The sequence below is a fragment of the Perca flavescens genome, chromosome 6 (assembly GCF_004354835.1).
Source record: "Perca flavescens isolate YP-PL-M2 chromosome 6, PFLA_1.0, whole genome shotgun sequence".
NCBI lineage: Eukaryota > Metazoa > Chordata > Actinopteri > Perciformes > Percidae > Perca > Perca flavescens.
This window is the reverse complement of record NC_041336.1, coordinates 19,217,436-19,233,353: the sequence shown is the minus strand read 5'-3', so window position 1 is coordinate 19,233,353 and position 15,918 is coordinate 19,217,436. Positions and strand designations below refer to the sequence as shown.

The 15,918-nt window shown below is 41.5% G+C and overlaps 2 protein-coding genes across 7 annotated transcripts; both read right to left on the bottom strand.

Annotated features, from left to right (window-relative positions):
* Positions 1 to 69: 69 nt before the first annotated feature.
* Positions 70 to 13,256, bottom strand: pbxip1b (pre-B-cell leukemia homeobox interacting protein 1b). Of its 6 annotated transcripts, none has more exons than XM_028581159.1 (12): positions 13,169 to 13,256; positions 8,883 to 8,959; positions 8,470 to 8,542; positions 8,176 to 8,243; positions 6,327 to 6,738; positions 6,103 to 6,177; positions 5,134 to 5,373; positions 4,918 to 4,941; positions 4,325 to 4,377; positions 3,866 to 3,979; positions 3,468 to 3,702; positions 70 to 3,270 (listed from the first exon to the last, which is right to left on the bottom strand). In XM_028581159.1, exons 2-12 carry the CDS (start codon positions 8,931 to 8,933, stop codon positions 1,712 to 1,714), a joined length of 2,904 nt encoding a protein of 967 aa, XP_028436960.1. In that variant the 5' UTR covers positions 8,934 to 8,959; positions 13,169 to 13,256; the 3' UTR covers positions 70 to 1,711. The 6 variants fall into 6 exon arrangements, with proteins under 6 accessions (XP_028436960.1, XP_028436961.1, XP_028436964.1 ...); XM_028581160.1 differs by having other exon boundaries at positions 70 to 3,267; XM_028581163.1 differs by having other exon boundaries at positions 3,612 to 3,702.
* A 611-nt stretch (positions 13,257 to 13,867) lies between these two features.
* On the bottom strand, positions 13,868 to 15,800 carry lenep (lens epithelial protein). Its single transcript, XM_028579591.1, has one exon. The coding sequence runs from the start codon at positions 14,515 to 14,517 to the stop codon at positions 14,323 to 14,325; it is 195 nt and encodes a 64-aa protein (XP_028435392.1). The 5' UTR covers positions 14,518 to 15,800; the 3' UTR covers positions 13,868 to 14,322.
* Positions 15,801 to 15,918: the final 118 nt, after the last annotated feature.

Here is a 15,918-nt window from a genome sequence, read left to right as displayed (position 1 = left end):
AGATGTTTGTAAGTGGCATTCTGTGAAGATAAACATTTAATGAGTGAATGAAAAGAAGACAACAGCAAGTTATTTCAACACAGGGATGTGCCAAATTTATTATCCAGCTCTTGTGACAGTAACAGGGCCAAATACGAACACCCTAACATACAAAGTTCTCTATGCTGCCACAAAGCCCACGCAGTACGCTGTTCTGCATCAACGCCCTATAATCTCCATGTGGCTGTAGACCCTTGACCCAGCAACATTTAATAAGTTAGCATGTAAACAGATAGCGTGTGAAGGAAAACGTGTTTTTTGTGGAAACTACGTGCCATGATCGACCTAATCGACAGAAACAAATGTTCCATTCATGATAAAACAATAATTAAGGACATTTTAGTGGACAACATGAGTTCTGTACCTGAAAAGAAACATACATGCTCAACATGTTGATATCTTATGTGCCAACCAATTATATTTGTATCTATATTATGCCAACCTCTGTAAAATAAGTTAATTATATATTTCTGCATTTCAACATAGTTCTTTAACACATTTAATGCAACAAGTACAAACATCCAAAACAAAATCAATTCAGGCTTCTCTAATTTCACATAAAATATTAACTAAACTTTTTTTCAGCAGTTCATGCCACTCTTTCTAAAAAACTAATGATTTAAAGACAATCTGACATTTAAGGCCAGGCCAAAGCAATGAATACATAAAGATGGCATACTGCAGTTACAGTGTAGGATCAGTGAATAGGTAGACTTCATCAGTGCGCAGTGTGATTTGCAGAGGAAGAGGTGCAGCGTGTCAATAAGACTATACAGTATCTGCTCCTGCATGAGAGTCAAAGTAGAGTAACATCAAACTCAATCTAACAGGTGGAATCTCCCCTATACAAAGGGAGAAAGTAGCACGGTGTGCAGGAATGACTTTCAAACCAACGGATGTTCAACATTAGCTGCAGGTGCTCAATCCCAAATAAAATTTCAATGGATTGAACACTACTGTTACTACGGTTAAATTCAGAATTGATTTCAAGGCCTTACTTATTGCCTTCAAGTGTTACAATGGTCTAGGCCCTAAATATATTGCCGACAACTGTAACCATTTTTAAATCTAAGTTAAAGACTGTTCTCTTCTCCAGAGCTTTCAATTTGTCTTGCTTGATGGTATTTTAATTACTTTATTATTTGTTTTTAAACTATGTTATGCCTTTATAATATGTTTGTCTTCTCAGAATTTGTTGTATATTTGTTGTTGTTTCTGCCTGTAAAGCACTTTGAATTACCTCTGTGTATGAGAAAGTGCTCTATAAATAAATTTCCCTTGCCTTGCCTACTGTAGAATAAAGAGCACACAAAGGCTATGCAATGTGTGCATTATACTTCAGTAGTCTCTGTATCTTCTTCTCTCTTAATTCCATCACAGAAACCATATGTAGATGCAAGCACTTTCTCCATTATTAAGAACTGATGTGTGTGCATGTGCATATGTACAATACAAAACAACCCAGAACAGTGAAATTAAATCATAAGTTGAAATTTCTTGGACAACAGATTTAAGGTGTGAAATATGATCCTGTTAAAAGGGTGACAGGATGATAAATGTATACTTGTAAGCGTTTGTGGTCCAATATAAAATGTTCCCTTTTGAATAACCTCTCATCTGTCGGGACTGCTCTTAAGCTACTTTTGACAGATCCATCAATTCTATGACTGCATCAGCCACGTCCTCGTCCGCTCTCCTTCCTCCGGTCCCCTTTGGATCTCTCCTTTTTCTCTACAGCTTCCGGCACTGAAAACTTTTTCATGACTTGTATTTCAAACCCCTCCATTTCTTCCTCGATGGCGCTGTCCTCTTCCTCCGCGTCGTCGTCTCCTTCCACCATGTCTTCCAAAATATCTCCCAAATCTTCGACGAACTCTTGAAAGCTCGTCTGGTCGTGGACAAAGAGTCCATCCTTGAAGAATTCGGCGGCTAGCTTTCGGAGCTCTTCTCTTTTGGAACGATCCACTCCCGCCACCTGTGCCTTGGCTAGGTAAGTCTGGAGGATGGCCTCAAACTCGGGGAAGGGGACAGGGAGCAGCCCCTCCGCCTGAGCACAGGTCTCCAGGGAGTCACATGGCTGTGGTGGTCTGGGGTTGTGCTGGAGGCGGTCTCTCTGCTGGACCCAGTACTCGGGCTGGTCCACGGACGGTTGGCGGTGTGTGTGACGAGGCTTCCCATCTCCCCACACGTGCTCTGCCTTGTGGCCGTGATTACCGTTGCGTTTGTGCTCGTCTTTGTGTTTCTCGGAGCTCGATCCGTCCTTTCGCCGATCACCGTTGGGTTTTCCGTCTTTCTCACCTCCTCTCTTCCACGGTTCTTCTTTCTTTTCCCACTGTTTCCTCTCATCCTTCTTCTTCCACTCCTTACCATCTTTACCATTGTTCCGCTTCCGCTCGTTCTCGTTCCACTGTTTCCTCTCATCCTTCCCCTTCCTTTCTTTACCATTTTTTCTCTCTTCCCACTGTTTCCTTTCACCCTTTCCTTTCCCTTCCTTAGTGTGATCTTTGCCGTTTTTATTCTTCCAGTCACTATCTTTCCTCTTCCACTCTTTCTTCTCTCCTTTCTCTTTCCAATCTTTTTCCTCCCATTCCTCTTTGCCACTTTCCTTGAAGCCATCTTTCCCCTTCTTCCATTCCTTCTCTCCTTTCCATTCCTCCTTGCCCTTGTGCTTCTCTCCATGGTCTTTTCCTACCTTCCAATCCTTCTCCTTACCCTTCCATTGTTTATCTGTCTTCACTTTCTCATGTTTTGCCTTTTTCCAGTCTTTCTCCTCCTCCTTTCTCTCACTCTTCTCTATCCACTCTTTCTTCCCTTCCCTATCCTTCCAAGGCTTTCCTTCATCACCCCTGGTAGCCTTTTCTTTCTTCCAGTCTTTCTCCTTCCATTGTTTTGTCTCGTCACTGTGCTTCTTTTGTTTGCCTTCCTTATCTTTCTCCTTGTCAAACTTTCCTTGCTCATGTTTTCCCTTTTTCCATTCCGTTTTAACTCTATCTTCACGCTCCTTTTTCTCTCCTTCCTTCCATTCAGATTTATCTCTCTCTTTCCACTCTTTTTTCTCGCCCATGTCAATTTCATCCTTCTTCACATCTTTCTTCTTCTCCCTCTGGTCATCCAATGTCTTCTTAGGCCGTCTCTCTGTAGATCCGGCTGTGTCCTGCATGCTGTCTTCTGGCTGGCCACTGGAGGGCGATGTGGTGGGCGTCACAGGTGCTTGAGCTGCTTCACTGGCTGCTGAAGGAAAGACAAGAAGAAGTCACTACAACTACACTACAAAGATGAGAAGTGAGCATTCTAGTGAGAATAACAGCAAAGAAGAAAAAGGAAGAATCATACTGCACGTTCCCTAGCTGTCTAATAACTATCATCCTTCTACATCTTCTAGCCTCCTCCATGTTCCCTCCCTACCTCCTCCCTCTATCCCTTTGTACCTGAGGGGAGTTTTAATTCAGTCACAGTGGATCTCAGTGTTTCTAGTTCTCTCTGTAGGGCCAGGACAGACTCCAGCTCTCTCTTCATCCTCTCGTTCTCTTTCTGAAGGACAGGGAGAGATGCCATTTCTTTCTTCAACCTACTGTTTTCCTTCTCCACCTCCTCCCAACGCAGCCGCTCCTTTGCTCCCTCTGCTGCCTGTCCCTTGGCTACTTTTAGCTCTTCTTTCTGTGCCTGTTTTAAGAAAGAAAAAAATCGAACAGGAAAAGAGGGTCCTGTGAGAATACTACAAACTCAGTGACACATTTATAAGACAGACAGACAGACAGACAGACAGACAGACAGACAGACAGACAGACAGACAGACAGACAGACAGACAGACACACACACACACACCTGAAGTTGGGCTTGTAGTACAGAAATCTGCTGGTTCTCTTCGGCTAACTTATTTAGAAGCTCGGTACTGTCAGCATCTACTGGGGGTGGAGGAACCTCTGGATTAAGCCACTTCTGTCAACAAATTGCACACAGAGTACAACTCTCAACAATGGCAAGATTTTAGATGACTTTTCAGAATTACTATTGCCAGACAGAGTAGTCAAAAAGTGAGAGAACAGTAAGTGTTGACGAGGCGGGAAAGAACAGTCCAGAGTAGCCCAGTTGGTAGACAATAGCAGTAAAGCTGCCAGTGCTGTGGGTGGTCTCCTGGTGACCATATCACACTAAAAATTAATGTGGTGGCAGTCATTGTACTCTAACCTCGGTGCAAAAATTTTATTTATAATTAATAACAGAAAGAACACGAAGACAGAATAGAAGGACAAAAAAGAAGTGACAAACTGACGTCAGACTGACCTGTTTTCCTGGTACCTCTGCATCTTTCAGCTTCATTGTACCATAGTCACTCTCTGTAAATGTATTATGCAGAGCTTAATGTTCATGTAAATAAATACACTGGCAAAGAACACAAGCAAAAGCTTTGCATATGCAGGAAAAAAACAAAAAACAATCTTTTATAATTAAATGTGTACTCCTTAGCTGAGTAAGGGAATTCATACACTGTATAATATCTAAAATGAAAGGTTATGGAATATATTTATTTATGGAAACCTTGAATCTCCAATTATGCAGCTTTTCAGCTTTTTGATCATGCTATGAACACTTTATAAACACCTATAAATCGGGCGTTACACTAGAAAAGATATGGTGGTCAAACTCAACGGTATTGGTTTACATTGTGGTGATGTAGTAAGATGTAAGATTTTCCTTGTTGCAAAAGCGCATAAATTGCTCTCTCTTGCTCACACACGTATAAAAGTTTGCAGTGCTTTTAAAAAGGTATCATGCAAAACAGTGCACATTCCTGCTTGCACATTCAAACACACAAATATATGCCGTGGGCAAGAAAGCACATTCCTACACATGTACAATGTACACACATAACCTACCCTCATCCAGGTCCATGAAGAAACCTGCAGGTATAATACACCGCAGTCTCAGAGCATCCTTTGTCTAGTTTACTGCTATTAATTCATAATTTTATTCTAAACAACCTCAGTTTAACACCTTCATCATCAACAATTCATTTGAAATGTATTAACATAGTGACAGGCAAAACAAAATGGGATGTTTACCTTCCCAACAGGTCATATGCAGATGCCTACCTGAGAAAAAGATGGTGCCAAGCCCTAACAGAATGACAGCAACCAGGATGCACTTGTTCACAGAGAACCCGCTGTCTTCCTCCCGCTGTGGCAGCTGAAACACTTCCTCTCCTTCCTCTTCCTCCTCTGTCCTTCCAATCCGCTCCAGAGCCGCTAAGAGGGACCTCCTTCTCCTCGCCTCTGCCTCCTCATCCGTCTTCTCAGTCCTCTCCTCACCCACCTCTGAATCCACAGGGGAGTCTGGAGGAAGGAAGGGCAGAGTATGAAAAGCTGTTGTTATAGTATTACATTGCAATTTCCAGGTTTAATCTATTCTACGGGTACCCCCTAATGTATGTTGTTTAAAACAGCTAATCATTTAATATGTAAGTATCCATTAGACCATTTTTACTGTCTGCCATATATTATTATTCATTATTAGGCACATATGTGCTCTTGCACTCACAAAGTTGATGTTAGATAGCACAGCAGCTAGGGCACTGTAAACCATCTGATGCTGCAGTATACTCCTCATGGGAGTTGAGACTTGCTTCTTTACTGGCTCTGCTATGCACGGCACGTTGGTTAATTTGCTCCATTGCGTGCCTTATTTTCCTTCAAACTGCATAAATAAGGCCTACATCTTGACTAAATTGTCTGGAAAATTATTCAAATGCTTCATTTTGGAACTTCTGGCACCAAAGTTTCCAAACTATATGCATCACAATTGATTGTAAAAGACCAGTGGAACTATAAAAGTGTAAAGAACTCACTGACTGAACTCCAGTTGGTAAACAAAAAGTGTATGAAAGAAATGCACAACAGAGCAAAAGAAGACTCATTTTTAATGCTGTAGCGAGCGAAAAAAAGCCAAAAACACCACACTGCAAAAAAACTTTGGAGGTCCCAGTCCCTCTGAAGCCAATTTACTTCTGCAGGGTGTCATGCAACTAAAGGTTTCTCTGTCACATCATGCTCCCTGCCTCGTACCAACCACAGCCTCTCCAGACAAGCGCCTGGCCCAGATTCTGAACAATTCCATAACCAGCTGGTCCACCAAGTACACTTCAAACACAAATAGCATACACGGCTTAGTCTCCAAAAAATAAAGGAAAGGATACAGGCATACCAGGTACATAATATATACATAATAAAGACTGATTCTGAGGTTATTATACTATTAATGTCATAATTAAATGACTTGTTGTTCATACCTGCCTGTTTCCCTAAATCAGTCCTCCTCAGAAACAGGTCAGACTCCTCCCCTTCATGTTGTAGCTCCTCCCCATTCAGCGTATGCAGTGTTCCTTGCTGTGCGAGCCTGTCCTTTTCCTGTGTAAACTCCACCCCTCCCAGAGTCTCTGTGCTCAGCAGTGAAGCTTGGGGCTCATCAGGGGAGGGGGTTATGTGGGTATAGGAGTCAGAAAATGAATCGGGGTCACGGCTGGACTGTGCCTGGGCTTCAGGTAGGCCCTCTGACTGGCTGAGTGCATCACTGTCAGGGGCGAAGCTGCCGGAGACTTGCAAAGAGGAGGCAACAGGGGCATCGATGACAGGGGTGGCCACAGAGGTGTGTTGCTCTGTGCTTGTGTCTCCACCTGGCTCTGCTGTTTTTTCTTCCGGTACCTGGGTAAAAGAATCAGGTCATTAAAATTCCATAAGGTACACACAGTCAGTCAAAGGTTTTAGAGCTCCCTTTTAGCGGGTTTGGTTTAAACACAAGCAATGAGTCTAATTCAAAAGCAAAAGTATGAAATTTTGGGCAGAGAGTTAGATGAGAAGTTCTACACCACTTTTGTATCTGTACGGTAAATATAAACCTACAGCCAGTGCGCTTAGTTTAGTACAAAGACTGGAAACAGGGGGAAGGGAGGTAAGGGAGTTAGCCTGGCTCTATCCAGAGGTAATCAAATGTCAGTGATATGTAGTGTTTGGAGTTATTGTGTGGTGGGTTGGGGTGGGAATGCTGGGTCAACTGAGAAGGCCAGGAAAAATGGTAGCAGAGTTAAATACAGTGGATCAAGTATATGATGGCCGTTTGGCAAAAATGACAAAGAAAATAACGAGGGACCCTGGTCACCCTCTTCATGGTAATTTGACTGGCAGGGTTATGGAACGTAGTGGTAGGCTAAGGCCTCCCGTGACACGAACTAAGCGGTATGCTCTCTCTTTTATACCTCAGACTATCAGACAGCACAACAAGCACTTTAAACGTACATTTTTATAAATTTTGTATTGTATTTATCTATTGTATTATATTGTATTGTATTGTATTAGGCGGGTATGAGCACTGTAATTTCCATTTTTATGGATGAAATAAACTTGACTTTGACTATGATCAAATGTTATATCTCTCTTTATATCTTGTGTAATGCAGTTACAGCTGCCAGAGTTACTGGTCGCAGCCAAGAAATAGTCCATAATAGGGGCGGCCTCTAGCTCACCCGGTAAGAGCGTACGCCCCATGTAGGCTGAGTCCTTTGCAGCGGCCCAGGTTCGAATCCGACCTGCGGCCCTTTGCTGCGTGTCATCCCCTGTCTTTCTCTCCCCCTTTCCTGTCTATCCACTGTCACCATTTTTTTATAGAAAATTAAATAGAACTATTCCTTTAATTTAAAAATATATATAAGGAAAGGTATAAGTGAAATGTTTGGGACTTTCTGCATTTGTGCACATGCCTTTAATTACTAAAATCAAATGTGTTAACTTGTTTATAAATTCTTTAAATAGAAACTTTGTATTGAACATTATTTGATAACTTCATCAAGAAGCTGTAGCCTGGTAACAGCTGAAATTAATCATGTTCTAGGTATAAATTCTTAGGTAGAAAGATAATAATGTGGCTACACGCCCTCTGGCCAATCAGAATCAAGCAGTCCTGGTGGCTAAACAGTTTAAATGCATATCCCCAGGCAAATCAGAAATGAGTATTCAACCAAAGGATGTTATAGTTACAAAATAAAAGACAGCAGAATGCCTTTGTTGGCCAATCATAACTACACATTCAGCTAAGCTGTGCAACAAATATAACATTATAGAAAATTATGTGTACTGTTGTCTTACCAGGTGGTCCTCCACAGGGAGCCTCTCTGCAGACTCTGCACTGTTTGCAGGCTGGTTCTCCACAGAAGCTGGCTCAACAGACACAGGCACAGGAGGCAAGCAGGAAGATAATAGTTTAACATATTCTCAGGTTTCAGGTTGTTTTGTTTTATTAATTATCAGAGAAGGCAAATGGGCAAAAGTAAAAACTAACAAATTAAAAAATAAAAATTATATTAGGTTTGTGTGTTAGAAATATGTTTTTCCTTTTGCCATGAATTATCTCACAATCCTCAAATTATGTGTGACAAACACCTGCACATGTGAGGCCTTCTTCATGGTGCTCTGTCCCCTCTGCCAAAGGCCTTAGGGTTTCAGCGACTGACTCCTAGGACAAACAGACAAACAACAAACAGTCAAAAGAAACAGACGCCCAGACATTCTTACCATTTAGATATTGCTGGAGCTATAGTAGTTTAACTACCCATCAGGCCAGTGCCTCTTAAACCAGTTTGTCTTTCTGAATAATAATTAAAAATCATAAAAAAGAAAAGGAACAAAGACAGCCTTATTACAGAAACCTAGTTCATATCCAGGTGACCCAAAATAAAATAAATTGGGACAAAGAGTTTTTTATTATTTTTTTTTTTATTTTAAATAATGCATTTTCAATGAGGTCATGAACAGCAACTCCACATGTTCCTATGGTCTTTATAGAGTGGTGATACCTCAGGAGTGAGGAGTGTCCAGCTGTTGTTAGCACTGCTGGCGCCAGACATTGCCCCCTAGAGGCTTTGCCTGTCTCCTGCAACACAAGAGGAACATACAACACAGATTAGATGAGGGGTCTTCAACGTTTTTTAAAGCCAAGGACTCCTTATCTGAGAGAGAGCCGGAGCAGAGGCCCCCCTACTAGAAATTGTATAAAATTAAGTGGCATATTAAACTGGGCCTACAATAACATGTATATAAAGCCTTTATGCACACCTTTATTGCATAGAATACTAAGCTGTTAAAATAATAACTGCTTGTATGATTTTATAAATCATGTTTTAATGTTAATCATAAATGTGTATCTGTGGATGGTAAACCTTAGGGACTACCTTATATACAGTGGGGGAAATAAGTATTTGACCCCTTGCTGATTTTGCAGGTTTGCCCACTTACAAAGAATGCAAAAATCTACAATTGTAATCATATGTACATTCTAACAGTGAAAGACAGAATCCCAAAGAAAATTCCAGAAAATCACATCATATGAATTTATTAAAATTGATAACCATCTGATGAGGAAAAACAAGTATTTGACCCCCTGGACAAACACCATGTTAATATTTTGTAGAAAAGCCATTATTGGCCAGCACAGATGTCAAACGGTTTTTATAGTTGGTGACAAGGTTTATGCACATTTCGGCAGGGATGTTGGCCCACTCCTCCCTGCAGACAGCCTCCAAATCATTCAGGTTCCGAGGTTGTCGCCTGGCAACTCAAATTTTAAGCTCCCTCCAAAGATTTTCAATCGGATTCAGGTCTGGAGACTGGCTAGGCCACTCCAGAACCTTGATGTGCTTCTTCTTCAGCCACTCTTTTGTTGCTTTGGCGGTGTGCTTAGGGTCGTTGTCGTGCTGAAACACCCATCCTCGACCCATCTTCAGCTCTCTCACTGAGGGAAGGAAATCTCGGTCCAGAATTCCACGATACATGGCCCCGTCCCATCCTCCCCTCAATACGATGGAGTTGTCCCGTCCCCTTGGCTGAAAAGCACCCCCAAAGCATGATGTTGCCACCACCATGCTTGACGGTGGGGATGGTGTTCTTTAGGGTTGTACTCTGTGTTCTTTGCCCTCCAAACACGACGAGTTGAGTTGAGGCCAAAAGTTCTATTTTGGTCTCATCTGACCACATCACCTTCTTCCAGGCCTCTTCTGAGTCGTCCAGGTGGTGAATGGCGAACTTCATGCGGGCCTGTACATGTTTCTTCTTGAGCAGGGGGACCTTGCGTGCGCTGCAGGATTTCAATCCATGACGGCGTAGTGTGTTACCAACCGTTTTTTTGTAACTGTGGTCCCAGCTGCCTTCAGTTGATTCATCAGTTCCCCCCTTGTGGTTTTGGGATGATTCCTCACCGTTCGCATGATCAGTGACACCCTACGAGGCAAGATCTTGTGTGGAGGCCTAGATCGAGGGAGGTTGGCGGTGGTGTGGTGCTTCTTCGATTTCCTGATAACTGCACCGACAGTTGATCTTTTCTCTCCAAGTTGCTTTCCGATTCTCTTGTAGCCCATCCCAGCCTTGTGCAGATCAACAATCTTGTCCCTGATGTCCGTAGAAAGCTCTTTGGTCTTGCCCATGGTAGTGATGTTGGATGCTGGTTGTTTGGGTGTTCACAGGTGTCTTTTATACAGGTAACGAGGTGAGGCAGGTATATTTGATGTAGATAATTGGTTCGGATTGGGGCTGTGTCTTAAAGAAAGACTAACTGGCTTGTAGGAGCCAGAATACTTGCTGTTTGTCCAGGGGGTCAAATACTTGTTTTTCCTCATCAGATGGTTATCAATTTTAATAAATTCATATGATGTGATTTTCTGGAATTTTCTTTGGGATTCTGTCTTTCACTGTTAGAATGTACATATGATTAAAATTGTAGATTTTTGCATTCTTTGTAAGTGGGCAAACCTGCAAAATCAGCAAGGGGTCAAATACTTATTTCCCCCACTGTACCTATAGGCCAGTTAGCCTATCATCAATGGTTTTTTTTCACAAGCAGGCTAATTTATATTTGTTAATAATATGTTGGATTGATGTTAAGACATTATAAATTTGGAAAAAAAATATTTCCTTTCAATTAATAATTTGGTGGCCCCCCTGCAGTAACTCTGAGGACCACCTAGGGGTCCCGGAAATCCTGTCGAAGATCTCTAGATTAGATGATTAATAGGAGTTTACTAAGAAGAAATCAAATTAAATGAATCCTCTTTTGTATCTGTATATGCTCTGCATCAAAGCTGGCTGTGTGATTTAGAAATAGAATTTCCGGATGGTTAACAATGCACTTGTTACTGGGCTAGTGTTAGGGGGACTGTGTGAGTACTGTGGTTTAAAGGAATTTACATCTTCTGTTTACCCATGCTCAGGATTTGAATACATACCTTTGCTATTGAGCCTCACCCATTCTGCCAATAAAGGAGCTACTGTAACACATGGTGCTGTGTGTGTGTGTGTGTGTGTGTGTGTGTGTGTGTGTGTGTGTGTGTGTGTGTGTGTGTGTGTGTGTATGTGTGTGTGTAGGAAGTCCAGTTCCCTGGGATCATTCAGTTTGTCATTAGTAGTTTGTGTGTGTTGTGGGCCTTTTGGTCACCCTGGCTTTTGACTAGCTGGAACATGTTTTGGCAGAGATACCAGTAACTAAGGCCGGCACCATTCTGGACATACAGACAGCAGAATGGGTCTGTCCATTTCAAAGCTACTGGTCTGGTAATATATGTCTACAAACCACCAAATTTATATCTATTATTATGTGTGCATTGCTAAGGAATTACAAAGTCTACAGTAAGATAGACATATGGGGAAACTGTTTTTTCCTTCATGTACTTCTGCTAAGTGTATGCGGCCATCATCACTCAAACAGAAGCAGACTGACTGACATTTCAATTTCTCCTCCTGGTAAGATACAGGTTAGTGTCAGGTATTACAGCTGTATAAAGCATGTCCTCTCAAACAGCAGGAGAGGACATAACATGAGATGCATATTATTAGGCATAGTCTGGCTTTCTTCAGTGAATGCAGAAAGAGCTAACCACTTACATTAACAAAACATTGTCTGGGTAATGACACACTTCACTCCCCAAATTCAATTCTCTCCCAGCTCTGCAATTTAGGTCTCCTAATCGAGTGCCTCCCAAGAGAAGGCTACTGAATCTAGCCTAGGGCCCTAGGAGCATTGTGGGGCATATAGTGGAATGGCTTAAATAGATTCCGGCTAAATATAGCTACCATGAGATTGATGAGAGACAGAACGAGGGAGTATGCAGAAGATGGCCATGGGGAACACAACAGAGGCAGAAATGTATTCTGAGGACATTGTTAAAAAGGATTATTTCAACTGCACCACAAAGCCGATGGCTTTTAACAGAGAAAATAAATATTTTCCTTGCCTTGTAGTCTGTTCTTAATCACTGATCTTTATGAGTAATATCTAATTTAACCTGTAAAGCTCTAGCTTTTGGAGGCTGGGTTGTGGGTTACATTATTTAAATGTATTATTTAAAGATAGGGCACTTGACTTCCTGCCTGATCTCAGTTCATTAATACCATTTCAAGCAAACAATAATATGCCTTCAGTTAAATTTATGTGTCACATTGCATTAGGCAATAGTAGGCCACACTTTATTTTTTCTTGAGCAAAACACAGCCAAATGTATGATTACAGATGTAGGCCTAATCTTATTATCTTGGTCTCAGCTGGGAAAAATTACCAAAAAAGGTTATAAACTCCAGGACAGGCCGGGACAGCAATGTTAGGCTGTCAGCAAAAGCACCATACCCAAGGTATAGGTTCACAGCAGTGCACACAAAGTAGCATCATCATCATCATCATCATCATCATCATCATCAACAACAACAACAACAACAAAGCAGGCAGTTCATTACATTATTATGTAGCTAGCTTAGTTATTTATACTGCTCTGAGTGAAGCGTCACGTGAAGCCTGTGAAATGTAATGTCATGGGCTCCAAGAAAAATAAAACTTCACCGAGTTAAACTCCAGTTAAAGACCAGTATGAGTAAAGTCAAGCATTAAAGGGTTTAAATGACACGAACAGCGTAAACATTATCCTTTAAAAACAAAACTTTCGACCGTTACAATAGTCAATCGAGCAACCAGGAAAAAGTGACTGAAACGACGTTGGCGACGTAGCAACCGTTAATGGAAAAACAAACTACAACCGAACAGACGTAGTTACTTTGTGATAAAAACCCATGTAAGTTACATCCAAATTCAGATAATTCTTACCGTGGTGCGTCACTTTACTTGAGTCCCTACTGTCTGTCACAGTTACAGTACAGCAGACGAGCCTCCCCATCCAGCTTGAAACTTAAAAGTTCCTCCTGAACTTGCGTGATCCACGCGCCTTTCGTCCAATCATAGGCAGCGTTGGCTCTGGTCCCGCCCCTTGCCCTCCAGTTCGACCAATGGCAATGCGGAGTCACTGTTCTTGACTGGGAAAGGTTCCAAGTTGATTGACAAACAGCAGGTGATGGTGAGTATGTAAAACATACATCTTACACACGATAACACCACCAGAGCAGTCCTCGGCATTTAATGCTGGTAGTCCACAGGCTGGGGTTTCTTCCAGGTTGATATTTTTGGTCACAATATCCTCCTTTCCCATTTTAGACAGCTTGTAAAATGCATCCGGTTTTTGTTCAATACAATTCATAAATTGGACCTCTAAAAAAATATGCTAAATTGCAAACATTGTGAAATTAAAAAAATACAAGCCTTACCTCATTAAAGTCACATAAAAGCTTAGTTTGACACCTAAACCAAATTATTTGTATATCTTTATTTTTTAGCAGTACAAGTTAACTATACAATTAATCAAAACAAAATGAACACAAATGCAGACATAAAGGTAATATGTTTTCTATTCATAAGTTCCTTTATTCATTGCACACCAGTTTGTGTTGTGAACAGTGAACATCAGGGCTGCCAGTCATCAGGATCTCAGACCAGCAGGGTTGAAAATAAGGAAACTGACCCAGTCTTGCAGTGAACATTTCTAGCTTCTGGAAATGTGCAAATGTGTATTTTCTGGAACCCAAGAAGAGCATCCTACAGATACTGAAAAATAGAGATAAAAATATTTTAACACATTAAATCATTGTATGATTTAGTACACCTATACCTCATTTTTTTTTAAATTGAGAACCTTCCTTTAAACAGTACAAAACATAAATTGCTTTATATAAATTAGACAGAGTTTGCTAAGTGCTCAAGTGGTAGTTTGTTGTCATATGAGACAAGACTTATACTTGCCAATGCTTTGCCAGCACCGCTGATCAAACACTCCATTCCCAATGAAATAAAAGCTGGTTTAAATTACACTATAGGAGCCAATGGAGAAAAATGGAAAATCAATGTTTGACCACTTGATTTACTCTCTGTCAGTCCAGGATCTCTTTGATGCACCAGCAGCAGAGGAGGAAATAGAGGCACTCCTTAAACGATTGAATGAAACCGTAGGCAAAGTTTCCTCCAAGGAAGTTCTTGCCTCTTCCCAGACCCATGGCCATGTCCCTCAGGTGCTGTCCCAGAGAGGAGGAGGGCATGGCCTGGGGAAGAGGACGCTGGGGATGCATGGCTCCGGAGAGGGAAACGAGGCAACAAGGAGGGCCGTTGAGAAGAAATAGGAGGTGAGGCTTGACAAATCTGATCAGACTGGGCTAGTGCAACAGCTGAGGTCTGCTCTGTATTTCTGGCACAGTTAGCTCCTCTACTTATAACCTCCTTTACAAACTGCAGGCTGCCTCCATTCCCAACCTGCTTTTTCTCGCCTGTTCCCTGCTTTTAAACATCCGCTGATTGATTAAAGACCTTGTTTACTTTTGCTGTGCGCTGTTCCCCTCTGTAGTACCCCACACACAGTCTCTCCCTAGGCTCTAATAATCCCTGAATCAGCCCCCTACTGTTACAGGCTCATCTGTTCACAAACAAGAGAGTTCCAGTAGCTCCAATACACACCCCACTCTTTGTTTAGGACAGTATGGGAAAGGCAATCATACCTTCTGGCAGTGTGTGCTTTGTTGTTTCATTTTCCATCAATGTTTTTGGTGTACTTGGATAGAAAAATTAAAAAGATTTTTGAAAAGCCTATCCAACAAAGTGATAAACACTCAAGCTTAACACACGCGTATCATATCAAAAGCCAAACTCACAAAGAGAGATGAATGATATATGTATTTATATATGCAATCTATATTTTCAGATACAGGTGTAAACAGAAATGTTTCCCTAAAAACAAAACAAAGTATTAAAACAGAAACATATAAAATCAATATCTGTGCACACTATTTGAAAGTAACCTTTGGCTTTTACAAATTAAAAAGTACAACAGCATCGTCAACACTATCACCATCACCAACGACAAACAACACATTTTTTTGAAAGTATTTTCATGCAACAGAGGCATCCTTGATGAACAATAACACAGGACCGGATCACTAATGAAGCAGAGGGGCAGGTGGGTCTGTTTCAGCACACACAAACACACAGTAATGGCAGATCTTAAAGCTCTGGTTTTCCTATCGCCTAAAAGCACCTGAACGGAGTGTGAGTGTCTGACTGACCTAGCTGTCACCCTGGTATGTGTGTGTGTGCATGTTAAATTACATGTGAGCCCACTTCAGGGTCTGAGGACTAGTTGACAGTTAAGGTTTAGGTTGAAAGATTCCTTCTCATGTTTCAAGAGTTAGACCTCGATCTCTTTGACAAGTTCAATTGGCTTTAGGAAGAGCTACCTCAGTGCTGTGGTGCATGCGTTACTTATCAAATAAGTCATTAAAGTTACAACTATGAAAACAACAATCCAATACTAAGCTGACCAGTCAAAAGTCAATGTTATTTACAGATGGTCAGGAAATATCCCCCCACATTGGTGACATCAAGTATCTGTGACTATAAGCTGAATGCAAGAATGTGCATCAGGGAGATTGCCATCACTGGATCCGTTTGTGTGTGTTTTTTGGAGTGTCATTTTTGCA